Source organism: Plectropomus leopardus, chromosome 1 (genome assembly GCF_008729295.1).
Source record: "Plectropomus leopardus isolate mb chromosome 1, YSFRI_Pleo_2.0, whole genome shotgun sequence".
NCBI lineage: Eukaryota > Metazoa > Chordata > Actinopteri > Perciformes > Serranidae > Plectropomus > Plectropomus leopardus.
This window is the reverse complement of record NC_056463.1, coordinates 27,554,609-27,574,490: the sequence shown is the minus strand read 5'-3', so window position 1 is coordinate 27,574,490 and position 19,882 is coordinate 27,554,609. Positions and strand designations below refer to the sequence as shown.

Sequence of the window (19,882 nt, the reverse complement as noted above, 5' to 3'; positions counted from 1 at the left end):
AATAAATGTGAATAAATGTGAAATGTTAATCACTTTATTTCAATTTCTCACATGGCACCACCATATAACGGACCTTTAGTGACAGTTTTTAAAATATATAAAGAGAAGGAATGTGAGTTATAATTAATCCTCATCACCCCTCTTCCTTTGCTCGACCTGTGCTAAACTTTCACTGAGACATTACCATGGAAACAGAGCCCAGCACTTAGATGTACTCTGACATATTTATTAAATCTCTGTTATCATTTTATTAGAAAAAGTAGATTGCTCTCAGAAGGCAAACATCTGCCTGTGAAACACATTTGTAGCGATATGTCAGATCCAAGAAATTACATATTTTTTGGCAGTTAAACTTTTTGGTCTCATGTGCCACTGAGCAATTTTCATAGGAATGAATGGGCTCCTCCTCCGCAGCTGTATCTAGTTTTCTTTATCTCTCTTTTATATAGATGCAAATAGCTAATTTGAAGGTAACAATATCACAACAATTCTTATTTTAAAATTATTGTAACTTAATGAAAACATAGTTTTGAACGATATATAACCTTTCTACCAACAGATGAACCCAATTACTACAAACTGGACCTTTAACATGTTATATCTCATTTGCTAATTCTGTTATCTTGTTTAACAAAGATCAAACAAATGAGATAAAATGTGTCAAGAACTGAATTTTAGAGGTGAATTTTGGGGTGACAGAGGTCAGCCTAAAGCAGGAAGATGACCCCATAAAGCAAGAGGTCAGAGGGATGATAAGACCTCATATGCGTCGTTTGTGACTAATTTGTGATGATGATTTGCTTAGCTTTAAGGTCTTTATGAGTAGGTCCACCACAATCTCTTTAATCTTCAGATGCAGACTTGAATCTTTTTGCTATTTGCAGATATGTTTCTCATAGTCATAGAGAATATTTTGTTTTTCATGCAGCAAAGTCTCAGCTGCTTGTGTCTTATCTCATGAATCACGTCTTACATAATGGTGCAGCAGCTTTTACTGCAGGATTTCACACAACATATACACACTGATATTTTTCAATTTTGTTTTCGTAAGACTGACCGACATTTTTTACTATAGGTTATGCCAGTGAATGTTGAGATGAGGGGCCCCACCCTGGGGAGTTTGTTGCACGACTCTGATTGGTATATGTGGATAAAGGTGGAGCGGTTTACGCATTGGACATCAGAGGAGCTGCAGCTGTATTAGGTGTTGTTGTGTCAGCTGGGAAACTTACAGCAGCCTTACTAAAAACAAACGGACACTAACACCGAAGAAGCTTCCGTCCTGCGGTCATTTTAAAATATCTGAGGTCCCAGATTTACGCAAAAGGCTATACCAACAGTCCTCCCCGCTGCTCATGAACGTAAGTTTACTTTTCGCATAATAATCTCTCTGTAGTTTGAGGTTACAGAGATGGAACTCGATACAGTGGATGAATTATAGTTTTGTTTATAATGTGGTTAAGAGCAACACGTGTACTAAGTCAAATGTGGGAATAACAAAAATCTGTGCGCATCCTCACGCCTTAAGTAACATTTCTTTACTTTTTTTCTCAAATTAGTGACTTAAGTCCTCTGTGTGCGGATAAATGCCAGTATCAGTTTTAAATTGGGGGGATATATAGTATGATCTGACTTAAATAATTCATGTTTGGTTCCATCACCCACATATTCGTGACATTTGAATATCAGAACGAGTTAAGAAATATTTTGGGATTGTTTATTAACTATCAGAAAATATTTGGTTTCATCGATTACTTATATTAATCTTCAGACAGACAGACAGACAGAGAGAAAGAGAGACTGGATCAACGAGAAGCGCGTGCATACAGCGCGTGTGCGTAATTTTGCTTAACAGACCAGTACTTTGCATATCACATTTAATACATTTACATGATTACATTATGATTATTTGACATTATGTGTCATCTATTCTACCACCATGTCTATGATGAAAGCTCATCTGTTATGAAATTTATTATGAGGAGAAAATAAAAAAAACATGTTAGTCACATTACTGTAAACATAGGTGGGACATCACTTTTTTTTTTTGTAACAAATTAATGGATTCAAAAAGTACATTTTATTAAGAATCACTCTGAAATACTAACAACCAACAGTCCATGGTGTGATATTTGTATTCACAGCGTCAGTCTGCATCAGTCAGTGATGCAGCTGTTGTGCTGTGCAGGTGTGGGCACCACTGTCACAGATAACAAAGAGATTTCCAGGCACTTATTAAATGCATGGAGACACTAAACAAGAGTTCATTTGACTTTAAGTCAAGTCAAACACATAAAGACTGTTTTTCTTGTTGCAATATACTGGGAAACATTTTTTGTCAGGGCTCACTGCACAACAAAGATTAATTAAAGTGTGACTACTTCGTTTTAGTTTCCAAACTGTGGCTGATACTGTTGTCATTATAATAATCTTTATTAAAACTTTTAATGAATCCATTAAAATGTATTTACATCTTCCCTGTTCCCATGTTGTTATGATTACTAAGGAAGCCATTTGTAAATTGCAGTTGCATATTAGCATGACAACATGCACTTTAGAAAAACATGGACTTGTCGAGAAGCACATACCATGTACGATTAGCTAAATGTACTATATTCATACTTGCCATGTCCCTCACAGTTTGTGAGCATCATCTTTCCATCTAACCGATTTCCACTGTGAATGATACTCTCCATGTATGCATATTACTTCCTCCTGATGAGATGTATTTGAGGCATGAATTATTCATTCAATTTTTTTCTGTTTGGTTTGTTTGTCAGCAGGATTATTGAAAAACTAGGGACCAGAATTTCATAACTCTTGGGTTGAAGGGCGAAGTATCAGCCAATGAGCAAATCTGACTCACAAGGCACATACACAAATTATTTTTTATTTTAGTTAGAGTGGAAAAAAAGATGTTTTCAACATTTGAATTGTATACCCACCTAGCGCCTCCAAGTGGTATTACTGTTGATGCAACTGTTGCTAAGACTAGCAAGATCACTTTTCATTTTCTTCAGAGCTTAGCAACTATACACATACGCGACACTAAACAACGTCATCAACATACACAACATTGGAGAGAGAATTTCTGTTATTACTTTACTTGTTCCTCCCTCTGCCATTTCAACCACCACTGTGGACAGCAATGACAACTGCAAAATCTCTCTTTCACTTCCAAATTACTCCTTTGCTGAAGATGGCAAGCACTGGATCTGGTAAAACAAACAGCACAGTTATCTTCTTGCTTTTGTTGCACACTGGTTGAAGTCCTCCCTTAGTGCCTTAAATCCATCCTTCATTTTTCCCGGGAGATCGTACCCACAGGCAGGCAGAATTTCATAGTGAACGTTAGGCTTAGAGCAAACAAATTTTACATTTTTTAAATTTAAATTATTGTTCGATAGCCAGTGCATTGTGCAATTAACATTAAATTCAGAATTGAATGTTTTTAACCAAAAAGTTATCTCCCAGGGCTTTTACATTGCGAGGTAAGCCATTTGGCCTTGGTGGAATACATACAATACATCTTACAATCCAGTAGATCTACAGTGCAATTGTGACAAAACCTAGTCAACAACAGAAGTACGATGACTAATCTTCTGCGTAGCCTACACATGAAGTTACTCAAACTTCATACAGGAAGCAGTCATTTTGGAGCACCTGGGATTTTTTTCTTTTGCTACAATGACAAAGGCATGACCTGTGCTGCTCTGCTTTGGCTCACCCTGATACCTACCCTTACCCTAACCAATCTCACTCCTCATGCTTAAACCAAAACAATTCAACCCAACGAAAGCAGCGAATATCAGAGGGAGAGCAGGGCAAATCCTAATATGCCTTTGCCATTCTGGGAAAAAAATCTGGCCTTGGGTATGCAACTTTTTTCTCCCGTAGGATAGTGAAGGCATGACCCTGCAAACTGTGCCTCTGATAGGCAAACTTACACTGATTTTCTTCAGTGGTTTCATGGGAGAACCAGTACGATTTTAAAACCATGTGTGCAAATAGTAAGTTGCTAAATCATATTAGTTAGTGTACTTAGGTTTTTAATTTAAAAAAAAAAAAACACTCAAGTAAAAATATCTCCCTTATGAACATACATACAGACATTCGTAACAAATGTTTGCAATAAAAAGCTGCCACATTCATTTCATGTAGTTATTTCAGTTTATTCATTTCATATTTATATATATGTACATGACAGAAACATGTTTTTTTGTATTTCACAAATTTATGTCAAGTATGCAAAATATTTATCAATTAGAAATAGATAATATATGCACAGCTGCGATGATGAGGTTTAAGTTAGACAAAACCATATTTTGACATATTTCTAATATTTTTGGAAATAAATATTAGACATATAAAGTGGCTGACCTTACAGATGAGACTAAGACTGGACTGTTGGCGTTGGTGGCGGTCGTAGTTCATTCATGAGTTGTTTGTTTCTTTTGTTACACAGATTTGTTTGGATGACGTTCGTCAACTTAATGGCCTCTGACTCATCCATCTTGAACCTTGCTGACTGCCTCTTTTTGCTTTACTCTTGTTTCCAGCACTGATCTTCATGTTGGATGAGCAGAATGTTGCTTCCTCTGCGATCCTCAGAAAATGAACACCACTCTGTGTGACTCTGCAGCGACCATGTATGACCTGACAACAGACCACCAACTTAACTCCAGCTGCAACTGCTCCTCGCCCTCTTCCAACCGGACTGCAGGGGATGAAGACCTGGAGCTGCCCACGTTCACCACAGCAGCCAAAGTCAGAGTGATTATCACCTGTATTCTCTGTGGCATATCGGCCTTTTGCAACCTGGCAGTACTGTGGGCGGCGCACAGCGATGGGAAACGGAAATCCCACGTCAGGGTGCTTATAATCAACCTGACGGTGGCTGATCTGCTGGTGACCTTCATCGTGATGCCTGTGGATGCCGTGTGGAACATCACAGTCCAGTGGCTTGCTGGGGACTTTGCCTGCAGGCTACTGATGTTTCTGAAGCTGCAGGCGATGTACTCCTGCGCCTTTGTCACCATGGTGATTAGTCTGGATAGGCAGTCAGCCATCCTCAACCCTCTGGCTATCAGTAAAGCCAGAAAGAGGAACAGAGTTATGCTGACTGTGGCGTGGGGCATGAGCATAGTGCTGTCAGTCCCTCAGGTAAGGAGGTCAGGACCGGTTTTCATTCATACATGAGCCGTCTAAAAAGTGTCTGCGTTCACATGCACAGAGGGACATGGCCACCTGTTGTACTCTGATGTAGTAATTATTTCTTTGGTTTAAGTTGTTGACATGAATATTTTGTCTCCACTGATTTACAATCTGTAAATCTGTAATCTGTAAAAGTATTAAAAAATATAAATGTGCCACTGCACGTTCCCCTCTCAACATAAGTCTGAAATAAACGGCAATCCCATCAGCAAGAAGAGTTTCTTGCCAAAATGTTTTGTTTACATGAAACTGTAATCATCACCATGAGGGAGGCTGTGCAGGCGAGGACCAATGTGAAACAATATTAAAGGTAAATTTACACAAAGAAATGTGACACCCATCAAGATGCGTCCTCAGGCTCCACAACGGGATGTCCTGTGAGCGTACAGGCCCACATAACCTTAAAGAATCTGTTAATTTCCATCAATTCCCACGAGGAGACCAAATCCAACTGTTCATTTCTCCTGCTAACAGGGGGAGAACAGGTCAGTTGGGAAAAGTTTGCGTCACCATATCACCGTCTCACCATTCTTTCTGAAAGATACGAACATTGTATGGGGTGGCAGAGTTGTCCCGCCTTTGAGCCAGCAAGGGAGGTATTAACAAAGCCGAAACGGTGTCTGAGGGAAAGGGTAAGCTGGCAGGATGGGTGTGACACTGGATAGCATGTTATGTGTGCGACCCACTCAGGGAGGTTTAAAACGCATTCTCGCATTTTTTTTCTTTTTAAATTTAAATAAATAAAATTGAACTAAATATATAATTCAAATGAAATTGTATATATATTAATATTTAAAATGTAACATGTTCACACATTTTGTTATGAAAAAGAAAACACTTACCATTATTATATTTTCATAAATTACTGAGATACGGAATTTGAAGCAGTAATGCCCCAGCCGCACCCAAGTGACTGTCCTAACCATCCATGAGGAGCAGACACACTTTGGACTCCTGTGCTAGTTATCAACATCATATCAAAAGTTCAGACAGCTAACACTAGCATTCACTGATATGTCAGAAAATCAGCCTGATGCCTCCATTGTTATCCAAAAAGTGTCTCAATCTTTACAGTGAACATGGAAGAAGTCTTTTGTATCTGAGCCATTTTGCTCCTTTCCCAATAGGCTGGATTCTTAAAACTGACGTTGACTGATTAGTTATTGATTGAGATATATTTTTGTCCGTGTTTTGTCTAGATCAGCCACAAAACAGGTCTACACCTGAACTATCCTACCCAATCTCAGAGAGCTCTATTAACAAACTTGGGCAAATGAAACAAAAAATATCTGCATGTCTGAAAAGCTCTATAAGGTGGAGGGAAAAAAATGTTTTTCACTAGACGGCTTAATGCATTTCATATCCTGAGACAGGTCAACCAGAGCATGGAAAGTTATCACTGAATAATAATACGATCACCAAACACATGGATATTATCTCTAGGCCTGTCTGATTATTGCTCTTTTCCCTCCTCAGATGTTCCTGTTTCACAATGTCACCATCATCTACCCCAAGGACTTCACTCAGTGCACCACACGTGGAAGTTTTGTCACTCACTGGCATGAAACAGCCTACAACATGTTCACTTTTTCCTGCCTGTTCCTGCTGCCTCTGGTCATCATGATCACCTGTTACACCAGAATCTTCTGTGAGATTTCCAAACGACTGAAAACGGACAACTGTGAGTACAAATGAAGCTCTGTGGATCAGTTCACTAAAGTGATTAGCTTTTATAAAACAGAATTGCTGCTGTGTTTGATGTTGGGCTTTGACGTTTTAAGATGCACTACAAAGCAGTTATTGCACCATGCCTACACCTGAAATCTAAATCTGAATGAGAAGGCAATACTTGCAGGCAATACGACTAAAGGCTTTACAATGCATGACTCAACAAAAATGGCCTCAAGGCCATTTTGAGCTTTGGTGTAAAAAACTAGGGAAATAAAACAGCAAAATGTGTACCCCAAAATTAATAGATCATTATTTGTTGCATTGGCAGTATATATTGCCGTAAACCATGACCAGCACTGCACGTGCATAGGTGTGTACAGATGTGTTCCAGTGTCAGATAAAGCATAAACTACATCGAATTTTGCTTGGTTACCGTTGTAAAGCTTTCAAATATTCTTTTATATCACATTTTCAATTTTAAGCAGACGAATATATGCACAGTTTCGTGTTTACTCAAAATAAGGTGACTATAAATGGAGACCATATTTTCAGTTTTGGCAAACAAAAGCTGATGCCTGGTTGCTACTTTTAAGAGTTAGTGTTGCGCCCTGTAACGTGTGCCATGTTTTGTGTCCGTCATGTGTTCTGCTCTCAGTGTCCTCCAACGAAGTGCAGTTGCGGTGTTCGAAGAATAACATCCCCAAAGCCCGGATGAGAACGCTGAAAATGAGCATCGTGATCGTCTCGTCTTTCATAATCTGCTGGACGCCATACTACCTGCTGGGCCTGTGGTACTGGTTCTTCCCTGATGACCTGGAGGGGAAGGTCTCCCAATCACTGACCCACATCCTGTTCATCTTTGGGCTCGTCAACGCCTGCCTGGACCCAGTCATCTACGGCCTGTTTACCATTCACTTTCGAAAGGGGCTACGGAGGTTTAACTGCAATGCCACCGCAATGTCCGATCACGACAACAACACGGTATTAACTGGATCTTTCAGTTGTGCTGCCAACACTTTTCCACTAAAAAAAGATGTGAGCACTGTCAGTCAGGAGAGATTCATGCTGTGCTGTGATAACCACAGCACAGCAGAGTCAGCATCAAGAAGAAGCAGCTTTTTAATAGCAGACAACAATGCAGAGAGAGATTCAAACCCATCCAGCCCTCAGAGCATCATATGAGGACAGTACAGAGTGGAAGCTCCCTCATCATGTCTGAGACTGCTTTATTTATTCCAATTAAGTCAGTGTCTTGTGTTAGGTGCAGAATTACTTGAAATGTATGTCATTTTGACATCATGAATCATGAAAAGCTTCTGTATAAAACACAAAAAAACCCTTGAGGAGGGGAAGCGTATTCATTAAATGCACAGATTTCAAAACACAATTGTAACAATCTTCTGTTATAAAGGAATGTTTAGTGCTCTGTACACTGTAACTTGTGGTCATCTTGAATTAAATGTATTCACTGGAATTTAGTCTATTGTGAGTCCATTGAAACATTGCCAATTTTCAGAGGTGAAATTACAATGAACTGTGTTGAGACTGAGAGGAATAATTCTCAAATATAGCCGAAATTTTGAGCATGCAAATAGCTGTAACACCGCAATACCACGCAATTTCTGTGCAGATGTCTTATGCAAACACATATCTCTGTCTGTGGTGATGTGTAGTTGCAGGATCCCTGAGGGGAATGCTGCTGCTAATCAGTGATGAGTCATTGAGCCCAAATGGAAAGGCCATTTCTACGCTTTAATTGTGACAACTTGTTATGTGGCAGAGATGGCTTTAAAATAATCCTTAGCTCTATGGAGAAAAGCATGCATTTTTGCAATTTTCCTCTGTTGTTCACAACAAGAAATGAGACACGTATATGTTGAGGTGCTATGACTCTCCTAACCTCAAATGCAAATGCAAGTGGAAGATTGACATAATTTTACAAGTAGTGCATTAAAATGCAGTTTTTTTAATTAATGATCTAACGTGATTTGCTGACCAACATTTATTACATCTGGTGGGGAAATCTGAATTACTGGACATTGCAGCAATTTATGCTACTTCCATGTTTAAAAATAGAAATTATGTATCTAGAAAAAGAATTTAATCTGGGCACAGAGGTGCATTTCAGGCCTTATGTGGAGGATTTATCACTTTCTAATTTAGCTACAAGCTGTAATAATTTTGAAAATATAGATAACATTCTTTAAATTGATACCTACATATCACCCAGCTTTCATTAACTTTCTGCTTGCATTTCTTCATGCATTTCCTCTTCCTGAATGAGTGCATTAAATAATTTCATTTCTAAAAATATAAATACAGTTTGACATGCAATCAGGAAAATGGTCCGTATTTTAAATATAACCTCCGAGAATACATTTTCACTGAGTTCAGCTTATATGTATCACACCAACATGTAAGATGTATACTGTAGATTATGCTCATGTATAACACCCTTCAAGAAGGCAAAAAGGCATATTCCACACACCTTTTACAATCATTTATCATTTAGCTATTTTAGGATTTATTATGATAATTATTATTTAGCATAAGAAGAAAAACAATTTTCTGACAAAGGAATCAGTGTCACTGTCATTTATATGTTTTGTTTGTACCTTAGCTTTTACTAATGAGTGTTTATGTCAGAGAGAAAAAACACGTATAAAAAGGCTAATTTTATATTTAATATGATGTCTTCTTTAAGTGGCTTTGAAGCTGGGAGTGCTGACAGCAAGTTTGTTTTTTATGTTATAGTGAAATAATATAATAATAAACTTACAAGAGAACATCAAACCAACAGCAAGCAGTGACAAGGATTAAAGTCTCTGCCACGTTGAAAGTGCTTTGTTTAATTTAATAGGCTATTGCGGCATTATCTGATCTTTTTTTTTAACGGGTAGAAAATCTGATGTTGACGACAACACAGGCCAGGCTCTTTGAACAGAGCTCTGAACCTGTGCTTTCATTGTGGTCTCGATGATGTTTGGCCGTTTCGCATCAACATTCAGGAAGCTTTTAGAAATTCAAATTAGGCTTTCAAGCACATATTAAAATCTGTATCAGTACCGTTTCCTTTGACTGGTGCAGTTTGAGTACAAATGATTCAGCGATGCCATACAAATGATCCAGAAAGCTCTCCATCGGTTCAAATGAACACCATGAGTACATTCTGCCACAAGAATTTCCATTATTTCCTATCTAAACTAATACAGAGAGCCGATTAGTAACAATTAAACAGCCACACATACTGATTGGTTGTAGATAAAGAAGCTCTCTGATAGATTGAGATTTTCTGAATGGGTGAGCACGTCTCACGTGTTTTCATCCTTTCTGCCATTACCTTGATACTTGTTATTGAGTTGCTAATTAATGCCGCCGTTGAAGGTGAATGTGTCAGACTGGCACACATAAAACTAAAACTCATGCTCCTACACTGCAAACCACTCTTTCTTATGTGTGCATGAGCCTGTAAAGCAGGGTTTCTGTCTTTGGTTTATTACAAAGAAATGCCTTTAAAGCTGAAATTGAGTCACTATTTCCACCTTACATTATGCTACTTTTGTTTTTCTTTCCATTACATCAAAAACTGTCATTAGTGGCATGAGACTGCTTAGCTACACACAACATCCGCTTTCTTTTGTTGCTGCCTATTATACCCAAACAAAACTTAACATAAACTTCCACAGCAAACACAGTCAAAGCCCTAAATGAACCACTGAATGACAGATTCTACAATTTAATCAATTAACTCAATTTAACAAAATCTCTGCACTCTGATCTGAATGTTTTGTCTTCTGACATTAAAACCATGACAGATGAAACATCCATGGACCCCAACGGCAACAAAATGCCAACGTGCCATGACTAAATACAGCCCAGTCATAATCAGCATGAACACACTCATCCTTCTGAAATTCACAGACGGCGTTCCAGATCCACAGATATAAACATTTTGCCCACATCAACACAAAAAACAGTCATTCCATTTTGTACACTAAGACAAATTCGGGATCAGCCTTAAATCTGTTGCACCAAACTGTCTCAACTAACAATAATTAAAAAGAAATACTTACAGCATATTCTTACTCATACATATGAAGATTCATCATAAGGAATGAACACAATCCTATAACCTTGGCACCATGGCATTTACTGATTCCTCTGAGCTTTGTCTACATTAGCTGTGGTTTTATTAATTTTCCTGAATTGCATCATTTGCTACAATATGCTCTTGTAATTTAAATCCTTGCACAAAATACTATATTACAGAATTTACATAACAGCAAGATAAAAATTACTTACTAGATTAAAAGCTATTCCATCTGTGGTTTTTTTTTTTTATATAAATACTGTATGCCTGCCTGAAATTCTAATTCATCAAAAATGTTAATAAACAGAAAATGCTGCCTTGAAAACTGGCTTCAATGCAATGTTTTAGGATGATTTAGAAGCATTTAAATATATTTTTTCCACTTACACATTTGCTTTAAAAATGTACAGAAATAGAGCTGGAATACTATACTGCACTAATTACAGAAGTTTCACACAGAAAAAAACTGTATAAATAGGCACTGTGTGTCGAGGAGAATAGTGCAGTCAATGTTTAAAAGGGTTTAGTAGACGCTTCGAACCACCATAAAATAAATATAAAATGCACAATAAATTTAAAATGCACATTAATACAAAAGTACCTCTGTGCAATAAAGATCTGTTGCTGTTCTCAGCTGGCTGCAGCTCTGCTGTGTCTCTGCTCTGCACTTTCCTGAAGCTGCTTCCATGTCTGCATTATGATTTTGTTCCTTTCATCGACTGAGAGTGCTCTTCACACGAAAACAGAAAAAAACAAACAAGATACGACTTTAATGATTAACTACGAATTATTATTACTTTGTCCTCAGTAGTCTTCATATCATCGGATTCATTTTTAGGAATACACTTTCAAAAATAAGTGCATACCACATGCAGATTATACCTACATGATGGCACAAAGAGAGTCACCTGTGCTGGAGGTAGAGATTGCAGGTGTCTTCGAGAATGACACGGCTCGGTGTGTTTTGTTGCCGTGGTGAATCTTGAAGGAAAATGATATTCGGCTTGATGATGTCATGCTCTCCAAAATAGAACATGAAAAGCTTACTGTGGGTTCCTTCTTCAGGAGACCCACTGCAGCTCGGGTCCTGGTCACCTGTGTAATGAAAGCCTTTAGTACTTCACCAGCGATTCCTTCATTAAGTCTTTTCTTCTGCTATGGTGCAATGCAAAACGAAACAAAAATGTGGCTTTTGTTTACCTTTAATGAACATTGTCTGCTGTTTGATGTTCAGAGCATAGACAGGATTGCAGGGAGTGGCGATCACATGAGTTGTGGGAGGAATCAAGAAGCAAACAATGGTTTTGTTGATGACATCTTGAAGGAACATTTTCCCATTTCTCTGCACCATGAGCAACTAGTGAAGACAAGAAAAACATGACAGCAGGACCCAAAGAGTTTAAATTTATTATACCATATGTTTTAAGATATTCCTTTTGTTCTAACAGCTTTCAGCTTTTTCGTAGCAACTTCAGTGTTTCTACCAAACTCTGCAGAAATGGTATTGGTGCAGTGACAGTTGGTAGTTCCCCGTTATCTTTAGGCCTATAGAGATAAAGAAAATAATAACAATAAGCAATAATAATAATGCTTTCGACAGTAAAGAGTTAAATACCTACGTTGAATATAGAGAAATGTAAAACTCAGGTAACCTTTCGGTGAGCTGCACAGTGCAGGACTGTGTCCCTCGTCCCGCTGTGACTGTATGAATTGCTCCACTTTTACACAACACCAAAAGATGGATGTTTGCTGGGGTAAAAGTCTGGAAGTCATCAGCAGACTGTGGCCAGGAATTCACAAATAACATCCTGAAGAAGGCACTGTGTGTTGCTGCTGACATGCAGATAACAGACAAAGGAGACCCTGAGGGACAGAAGAGACAAATGAGAATCAACCGGACCGTAGCCTTGTTTATATTACAACAAAACCACACACACACACACACACACACACACGCACACACACACACAAGAACAAAAACACATAAATTGTCACTTTGTTTTTTTCCAAAAAGTGAACCGACCTCATTATCGCTTTTCAGTGAAGTTCCTTTCAGAGAAATTCTAAATATATCTCACAGCTAACTGAGACGAATAATTCAATCGAATTCACTGAGTCATTGAAGTGGATACACTTTAGGCAAGAACATGGTCATAAAATCTAATGCCCCCCCATAGATGGCATCTATGAATTAAGAGAAATCTGATAAACTGCACTGCTGTAGCTAAATGACACGGAGTAGGATTTAGGGTGAGATACCTCACCATGAGATTTGCTCACCGGTTTGCCTGTCCCACACACACACCAAAGCACCGTCAAGGCCAAGAGCTACGAAACGGGTGCATCTACTGACAGCAGAGCAGAGGATTTCCTTTGCATTTGGCCACAACACATCTGGCGTGGGCTCCACATCTGCTTCAAAAACAGAAGGGTCAAAACCAGAAACATATGCCTATTACCCACTCTCGTACGAAGAAAGAAGCACAGTCGACGAGAGCTTTTAACAACAGGCAACACATTTTAAAGATGTGAAAAATGAGTATCTTACCTGGTTTGTTCTTTGGTGCTTTTTGCAGCAAATATTGAAGAAGATTATGGCTGCCACTCCACCACACACAGATAGCAACAGGCAACCCTGCTGAGAAAAGGTTAGATTAAAGAAGACATTAGCAAGTCTGAGCAGATTGACTTGATTACCTGAAATTTAGCAGAAAAAAAAGAAAAGAAATAATGTAAAAAAAAATTATTAAAAAAAGGAAAAAAGGCAACAAAACAAAACAAAAAAATCCCACACATAATATACAGGAAATAATAATAATAATAATTATAATATAATAAATAAAAATAATAATTAATAATATTTTCTGGAAACATTCCCTATTTTAAATTATTGTTAATTTCTAATATTTTCTCCATCTGTATCTAACTCTTTTTTTTCCAAATAAATTTTATGGCACTTTCTTTGTCACCTTTTCCTAATTTCTTGCAACATCTCTTGCCAAATTGCTCAGTGCTTTTTTAATCATGTTTCAAAAGAAATCAAACCAGTGTGCTCAGGTTTCAAAGCTGAAAATGCTTGTGAAAGGTGTCTGAACGCAGGACAAGAAAACCGATGTTGCTTCAGGTTTAAAATGATTAATAGGAGTGTGGCTTGCCGCTACAGACTTAAACATGCCTCAATAAAGGGGTGGGATTAATATGAGGGATGAAATCTATAAGGACCATTTTGCCCATCAATTTGCTTTTAATGAGGACTATTCATTAAAACACAACAACAACAATTATGACCCATTATTCTGGAGACTGACAAATATCTTTTTTAGTTGAAAATTCTTTGAAACACTGGCAAATCACAAAAGATCAGATATTCAACATCCCCACCCCCTCTTCATTACAAACCTGGCTGAGACTTTGCTTTACTGCCACCAGGAAACTGTCCACAAGGCAGAAGGAAGTGCTGGGTACAACATCTGAAAAACATTTCATGTAACTGATATTGAGCAGGAAAACGCTGAGCTTCTGCATCTAGAGTTGGTTAGTCGTGTTATCAATGGCACAATTTTGGTTTCAGAATTGCGGATGCAATCAGGGATTCAGCACGACCAAAACAGAAAAAAAATAATTATAAGGCTGAAAAATATTTCATGCAAACATCATGTATGTATTTCATGTGTTAGCTGTGCAACAGAGCAATCAATAACAGTTCAGCTGCTTATATTTGTGTAAACTTTATCGTACCTCAGGCTTTCATTCGTTTCCTTCGTTTTTTCTGCGTCTGTATCAGAAGACTGCTCCTCCCATTGTTGACTGCTGCTGGTTTCTACGTCCAGAGCCAAACATTGTGTAAAAAAGTCTGTCATCTGCAACACATCAGGGGGACCATCCAATGCAGCCCCTGCAAAGCAGCAGAAACGTGCTGCTGTATTGATTCTTAATTGAAATGTGTGCTCGTACTTATTCTTTTACGTCTATTCATAAAAGCACAAAAACATGAATAACTGTGTATTGAAATACACACGGACACATACATCTACACCATCACTTACACATACTACAAACGATAAATATCTAATGAATATTAAAGTTATACAACAGATAACAGAATACAAAATACATTCTAGCGATAAATAAAATTATACTATACCTGCTGAAATTTTAGGTGCCTTTACTTTAATTACCACTGCAACTGGAGACCATTTCAGGTCCACATCTCCAGATGAATCTGGATCCTGAGGATAATAAATGAATGAATACACATTTAAAAAATAAATAAAATAAAAATAAAGTTACTGTAGTTGTAATTCAATGACAACAGCAGAATTAAAGTAGTTAACATTTTACACATTATATATAAAACCAGTAAAGAGACAATCATGGACAAACCAGTATAGCAATCAAATTTCAGAACTATACCTGATTTTGTGATTGCGCCGCCTCTAACTCTTTCAGCCATGCTTCTGTGGGGAAGTTATAAACCTCAAGCCAAGCTGCACCATTACCTGCCAGAGACGTGAAAATCTCTTGAATCAATATTTGGATTTACAGTTTTTATAATCCTATAATAAAAACAGTGCAAACAGGAAGTGACTCACATCTGAGTGACACGGCTCCATAATCTCCACCCTCACACAATTCAAATGTCAAGCAAATGCTCCTTTTGTTGACATTTTCCTGGTAGTGGATGACATTTTTGAATCTTTTATTTTAAAACATATTTTCTTAGAAGGATTTATATTAACTTTTTTAAAAAAATGAAATTATGTCATAAATATACATGACATTTTGAAAAACAATCATCAAAAAAGAACAGCTTGATTTTTCACGTATTTCATTAACTACCCTTATCAACAACAAATAAAAAGTTTTTTATGCTTCTCAGTAAACTGTAGACTTAACAAAACAAATAATAAACATGTTTTACTTGAAGCTAAAACATAAAATTGATGTGTTATGGAAATCCATTAACAGATCGAGCAAGAAAAGTCTCTTTGATGGATTGTTGCAATGTGGTGGATAAGATTTGGACTCAGTTATGACATTTGTGGAGGAGAAAGATTTTGCAAAGACCTTGCAGTGAACTACTGTTATTTTTTTATTTTTCACTTTTTGAGCAGCTTTGTTATATGCTTTGTTTGTCATGAGTACAGCAGCATGTGCCTTATTTCCATTTATTGAAAGCGTATTTGTGTTTTTTAGGAATGCCATTTTGTGTGCCTTTATGTTCAATGGGAAGTGTATGTTTTTATATGTTTTGTAAAAAATTCAATGAATGCATATTTTTTCTTTAAAAATACAAAAAATATTGGTGGTGAAGAAGCAATTATGACAAGATATATCTGAAGAAATGAGACTGACTATACGCACCATGATGTTAATAACAGTGAGGAGGTGAATGCTGTCACAGTGATATGCAAAGACTCGGGCAACACCTGTAGTGGAAGATGAAAGCTGCTCATGTCAGTATGACGACACATTTTTGACACTTTTTGAAAACCTCTTTGGGTTTCCAGTTATAACTTTTTGTTTCTCTAACTCACAGTTGTTACTGTCTCACTTCAGCGCAGAAATGATTTTATGACTTCAGCATTTCAACTGTACAACTAAATGTCAATCTAAATGATTCCAATTGTAAAAATCTGATTGTTTCCATGTTTTATGAGGATGAGAGAGGCATGCTACTCACCCATATCATCAACAGTGCCGAGCAGATAGGCCGTCTCACCCATTCTGGTCATTTGAATAGATGTAATTTCCAGTGTGTCGTGCAGCCACTCAGCAGCACAGATCAGAGAAGATGCGCACCACACAGACAAGCCCTGCGAGTGACCCAGGCTGAGGTAACTGCCGTCGTCTGAGCATGCCAGACAGTTGGTGCTCAGAGGAAGCTTACAGATAAATCATACCAGAAAAAATAAATACCCACATTACTTTTAGACAACAATCATCTTTTTTTTTATTTAATAACCTCTTTATCTTCACTAATTATATAAAAAGCAAGGGCTCTGTGTGCCTGAGCCCTTGGACACATCTTCTATTCATCTAGGGGTTAAAATAATAGTTTATCAAGGGTTTTGCCAGATGGGTTGTCAAGAATGTGATGTTTAATTAATCTCCAGAAATAACCCAATAACTTTACATTCCACAGCTGTGGGCCTACCTGTGCTGCACTGGATGGTTCCAAGGTAGGTGCTTTCTTTTTGGATGTCTCTGTTTTGCAAGCTGCTTCCATATCTGAGTTTGGGGTTCGTTCTCAGGTGTACTTGGAAATCCTAGGAATAAAATAATAGTAATAAAATTGATTTTGCATAAAGTATTTTGTTGTTTGTAAACCGTTGCATTTACAGTAATTGAGCAAGAGATGATGGACAGTTAATCTAAATGAATTACCATTAATATTGTCTTTTTTGTCATGTTGTTTAAAAATCGTGCACACGTTCCTGCATGTAACAAGTCTAACCAGGAAGACATACTATATGCAGTGGTACCAAAGTACTGTGCTCTTTAACCTAAGTGGAGGATCAGTTCCACATGGTGAAATATTAATTTTTATTATATTAATCATTAGAAGAAGAAGAAGAGGTCCAAATTGGCCAAGCAGTGGCTGAAATAATGTCAGTATATGTGATTATGCACACTTATATAAACAAGGTAAATTATGCAAAATGCCCAACATATGCAAGTTAGCATCCGGCACTTTCCTAATGTTGGGGACCCATGCTATGCATGTATAAGATAAAACTTTGGGGTGCTCCGGGGTTGACTTTGCCGGTAAGCAGACTATAGGCCCATCTACTCGACTAAAAGTTCACGTTACTCAGATACACAGCAGCATTAGGCCTACAACTTCACTGTAAAACATAGCTAGCACACAAAGTAACGATAAACTCAGATGCAAGGTATAAATCCATTTCAGTGCTTTACAAAAACGTGTCTGACTTTGAGGCATGGTGAGGCGTGTTAGCTCAGCACAGTTTCCGCTAACACTGCGCAGCTGCTGCTAATGAGCTCCAGTGTCCACAGTGCGGAGGAGCTGATGCTGACCTAACATATATCACCGCGACATGTCATTTTATTTCACAACAATACTCTTACCTCAACACACAGAGCAGCCGAGGAGGGCGCAAAGTGTATCATGGTCGTCATGACAACTGTTGCCATATCCGTGGAGGGAGTACCCAATAAACACGTGCTGCTTTCACGCGCTGCTCGGATGTCTCGTTTCCTTAGCTGAGAGGTCTTTCCTCTGACTCCGGTGTATTCATGTGCATCTAAACCTTTGAAACCCGAGCAAATAAGCTTGATTTCTTTCAAAAAAACGTTAAGAATGTAATGAGCAACGAAAGAAGACATGTCCTCCCAACAAATTACTGGCAAATTTCCTGAAAATTAGTAAAAAAAAACAAAAAAACAAAAACCCAACACACATGCAAAATACACACAAAAAAAAACCCCCCAAATAAAAATAAGCAAAAGTTTTAAAAAACAAGAACAACAAGAAAATGACCTGGAAACAGCGCTGAAAAAATATGATGATGATGATGATGATGATAATAATAATAATAATAATAATAATAATAATAATAATAATAATAATAATAATAATAATAATATAATAATAATAATAATAACAATTATAAATGGGGTGGGCTGGGAAAAACATGGAACAACGTGGATGCTACAGAGAACATGATGATGTGATGTCTTAGAGCTCCTGTTAAGATTCAAATTGCTATCCAAGTACGCTGAAACACTTTGAAGCTATATTTAGGCTTTTAAACATTTTCCAGACTTGTAGGCTATAATGTCCATTGGCCTATGTAATTTTGAACATCCAAAATACAGTCTGACAAGTAAAAAAGCCATTATGGGTATCCACAACTGCTATTATTACTTAGACATCTACAGCCTGCGGATAGGATGCAAAGGCAGATATCCACAAACGGACGTCTGCTTAGGACCAGATAGGATGCAATTATAACATAACAAGGGTTCGTTGACTATCCCCAATTGTATTTTATATATCCATATAAGAATTTCTTCTAGTCAAAATAAATTCTTATTCTTATTTATTTACAAAATAACATGTACTGCTGGAAACTGCATTTCAACATATCTAAAACCTTCTGCTAGTAAAAAGTCAATTCAAGATCTCCTTAAATCCTAAAAATTAGAAGTGGCTAGTTTATCATGACATATATAGAGTGGATATGTATTGCAGATATCTTTAATCACATTCTTCCGAGTCTGAAAAATGACTTCACTTTTGCCAGGCATGTGTATTAGGCTTTCGAGTTCAGATGTCCACAACATCATTTTAGATATCCAGAAAAAACAGTCCAGATATTCGAAATAGAATTCCAGGTATCCATAATGTAATTTTAACAGAAATCCATGATACATCTGTGGATATTTTCAATTGCATTCCCAGTCATAATTTTAATATCAGATATCCAAAATTAAAAACTGTTCCAGATAACCACTAATTGGGAAAGCCTCAATACATTTTGACCAGTAAATATGCAATTATGGATATCCACAACTGGAGTTTAATAAAGGAACAGTAGATATCTGAAATAAGAGATTTTCCTATTAAGAATTCTATTGCAGATATCTGGACTGGTCATTCTGTGTATCTACTATATCTGAAATTAAAAGTACAATAACCTGTATGGAAAAAAAGTGACGGCAGAATGGATATGTAAAATGTTCATTTTGACTAGGAAGAATTACATGTTAAAACACTTTGCCATTATCTGTGTATGTTGTGTTTTATCTACGCTAAATGAAAGGGACTGGAAGGTGTGAAAGGACCACGTGATTCTGTGTTCAACACCTCAGACACTGAAAACAGAGAGCGGTTTACAAAAGGTGACATGTTTATGATTGGAGTTGTTGACATTTACATTC

General features: G+C 37.4%; 2 protein-coding genes across 2 annotated transcripts; one reads left to right on the top strand and one right to left on the bottom strand.

The window, feature by feature from the left end:
* The first annotated feature begins 1,262 nt into the window (after window positions 1-1,262).
* LOC121942778 (putative gonadotropin-releasing hormone II receptor) lies at window positions 1,263-8,067 on the top strand. Its single transcript, XM_042486032.1, has 4 exons — window positions 1,263-1,361; window positions 4,560-5,163; window positions 6,691-6,895; window positions 7,541-8,067. The coding sequence occupies exons 2-4, from the start codon at window positions 4,615-4,617 to the stop codon at window positions 8,065-8,067; spliced, it is 1,281 nt and encodes a 426-aa protein (XP_042341966.1). The 5' UTR covers window positions 1,263-1,361; window positions 4,560-4,614.
* Window positions 8,068-11,399: 3,332 nt separating this feature from the next.
* wdr93 (WD repeat domain 93) lies at window positions 11,400-17,443 on the bottom strand. Its single transcript, XM_042487876.1, is given in 16 exon segments — window positions 11,400-11,705; window positions 11,884-12,070; window positions 12,176-12,332; window positions 12,460-12,520; window positions 12,628-12,838; window positions 13,256-13,387; window positions 13,524-13,610; window positions 14,375-14,445; window positions 14,714-14,870; window positions 15,120-15,204; window positions 15,389-15,474; window positions 15,568-15,646; window positions 16,340-16,404; window positions 16,659-16,860; window positions 17,133-17,244; window positions 17,433-17,443. Coding segments are annotated over 16 exon segments (1,803 nt in total). The 3' UTR covers window positions 11,400-11,605.
* Window positions 17,444-19,882: the final 2,439 nt, after the last annotated feature.